Here is a 2,500-nt window from a genome sequence, read left to right as displayed (position 1 = left end):
GAGGAAACACGGGGGTGCGAACCTGCGACCCTGGTGTTTGTAGGTAGGTCATGTACCGCTGCATTACCCAGACGCCCCATCGGATTATTTTCTAACCATTATCAAGGAAATTGTGTACAGTAGAAAGTGTGTGTGAGGTATTTGTCACAAACTCTTTTACCTGTTTCACCACGTGTGAGGCATTATGAGTGATGAGGTACTCTGCGGCATCGATGGCACTGAGGACATTAGTGACCTTGACCTGAGAGGGAGAGAGAGACAGAGTGTGTGTGTGTGAGAAAGAGACACAGAGAGAGAGAGAGAGTGTGTGTGTGTGAGAGAGAGAGAGAGAGAGACAGACGCCATACCCGACCACTTTTTTTGCCAATATTCTATCAAAATTCTGTCTCAACTGCTGCTACAAATGATCTGTTTCCACTCGGTTTAATGGCTGAAAGCACAAGTCAAACTTCTTATCTTTCTGGAGACATCTTGTTTGAATCATTCACTATAGCCGTTTCCTTACCAGAGTCTGGGAAGTGACGTTATTGCTGGTGAAAAAGCTGCGAGCTAATTTACCCAAACACCACCAGTCCTCTCTGAACGTCTCTGCTGCTAGCGTAGTTTTGCAGTAGCCTGGGCTAGTTTTACAGGGCCTTTCTACTTCATGGTATATTCTTCTTCTGTGGTACCGTCGCCCAAGCGGCCCACTGCTACTTTCTCTTATCAAATGCACTTTCATAAGGTATCATGCACATTTTAATATGAAACTTTACACATAGACTGTCAGATATCTGCAAATAAAAGCAACTTGCGACAGCTGACAATTAACCCCTTGAATAGCCCGCAAAGAAGGAGGAAGTACGTCACTCGGTCCCCAAACTAACGCTGGTCGGGGTTTGGGTATAAGTGGGTATAAGTCGTGTAAGGCCTCAGTTCCGTTACATGGGTGGTTTTTGTCAGTGTGTCTCCTCACCGGTAGGTCGTTGGCCGTCCTCTGCAGCAGTCGGATACTTTGGCTCAGGGTGCTCTGCATAAGAAAAACACACTCACTCTATTACCAACAACAAACAAACAAACGCATCTGAACACTGACAAATAAATACTAGGTCACTTCATGTCACCACTTTCACTACGCACACCACACCGCTAAATCGAGAACACACACACAAACAGCACTGTCACAACTTAGCATCATGGGCAGTGGCAGCGGCTTACCCCGCGCTCGCACATATTTCTAGGAGAGAGGAGACAAGAGGAGGAAGAGAGAAGATCAAGCTGAGGAGAAAACTGGACAAAGATGGACGCCGACTCGCTTTCTCCAGAGTAGAAAGCTCTCTTTGGGAGGAGGGGGCCTGTGTGGATGAGGGTGGATTTGCATGTACGTGTGTGTGTGTGTGTGTGTGTGTGTGTGTGTGTGTGTGTGTGTGTGTGTGTGTGTGTGAACTGTGAAGGGTTTTTCCTGCCTCAGAATGGGTCTTTGGGGGTGACTACGTGTGGCAGTAAGCATGATCAATCATGCTTACTGTCATGTGTACATTTGACTTTCTAATTTGACTCTCAACCTCCTCCCTCCCACCTCTCTCTCTCTCTACCTCCCCCCCACCTCTCTCTCTCTCTACCTCCCCCACCTCTCTCTCTCTACCTCCTCCCCACCTCTCTCTCTCTCTCTCGACCCCCCCCCCCCCCACCTCTCTCTCTCTTGACCTCCCCCACCTCTCTCTCTCTCTACCTCCCCCCCACCTCTCTCTCTCGACCTCCCCCACCTCTCTCTCTCTTGACCTCCCCCACTTCTCTCTCTCTCTACCTCCCCCCCACCTCTCTCTCTCTCTCGACCTCCCCCACCTCTCTCTCTCTCTACCTCCTCCCCACCTCTCTCTCTCTCTCTACCTCCCCCCCACCTCTCTCTCTCTCGACCTCCCCCACCTCTCTCTCTCTCTACCTCCTCCCCACCTCTCTCTCTCTCGACCTCCCCCACCTCTCTCTCTCTCTACCTCCTCCCCACCTCTCTCTCTCTCGACCTCCCCCACCTCTCTCTCTCTCGACCACCCCCCCCACCTCTCTCTCTCGACCTCCCCCACCTCTCTCTCTCGACCTCCCCCACCTCTCTCTCTCTCGACCTCCCCCACCTCTCTCTCTCTCGACCTCCCCCCCACCTCTCTCTCTCTCTACCTCCCCCCACCTCTCTCTCTCTCTCTCGACCTCCCCCCCACCTCTCTCTCTCTCTACCTCCCCCCCACCTCTCTCTCTCTCTCTACCTCCCCCCCACCTCTCTCTCTCTTGACCTCCCCCACCTCTCTCTCTCTCGACCTCCCCCCCACCTCTCTCTCTCTCTTGACCTCCCCCACCTCTCTCTCTCTCGACCTCCCCCACCTCTCTCTCTCTTGACCTCCCCCACCTCTCTCTCTCTCGACCCCCCCACCTCTCTCTCGACCCCCCCACCTCTCTCTCTCTCTACGTCCCCCCCACCTCTCTCTCTCTCGACCCCCCCACCTCTCTCTCTCTCTACGTCCCCCCCACC

The 2,500-nt window shown here is 53.1% G+C and overlaps 1 protein-coding gene across 1 annotated transcript in view; it reads right to left on the bottom strand.

Annotated features, from left to right (window-relative positions):
- The window catches only part of prom1b (prominin 1 b), a gene marked incomplete at its 5' end in the record, with an annotated part of 36,482 nt that overhangs the window by 5,313 nt on the left and 28,669 nt on the right, over positions 1-2,500 (bottom strand). The window contains 2 exons of the mRNA XM_083655666.1: positions 161-241; positions 956-1,009. Of these exons, the coding sequence (XP_083511792.1) occupies positions 161-241; positions 956-1,009 (135 nt within the window). The remainder of the gene's footprint in view (positions 1-160; positions 242-955; positions 1,010-2,500) is intronic.

The sequence above is a fragment of the Poromitra crassiceps genome (genome assembly GCF_964638095.1).
Source record: "Poromitra crassiceps genome assembly, chromosome: 19".
Taxonomy (NCBI): Eukaryota; Metazoa; Chordata; class Actinopteri; order Beryciformes; family Melamphaidae; genus Poromitra; species Poromitra crassiceps.
The sequence above is the reverse complement of the archived record's forward strand: the minus strand, read 5'-3'. Positions and strand labels throughout refer to the sequence as shown.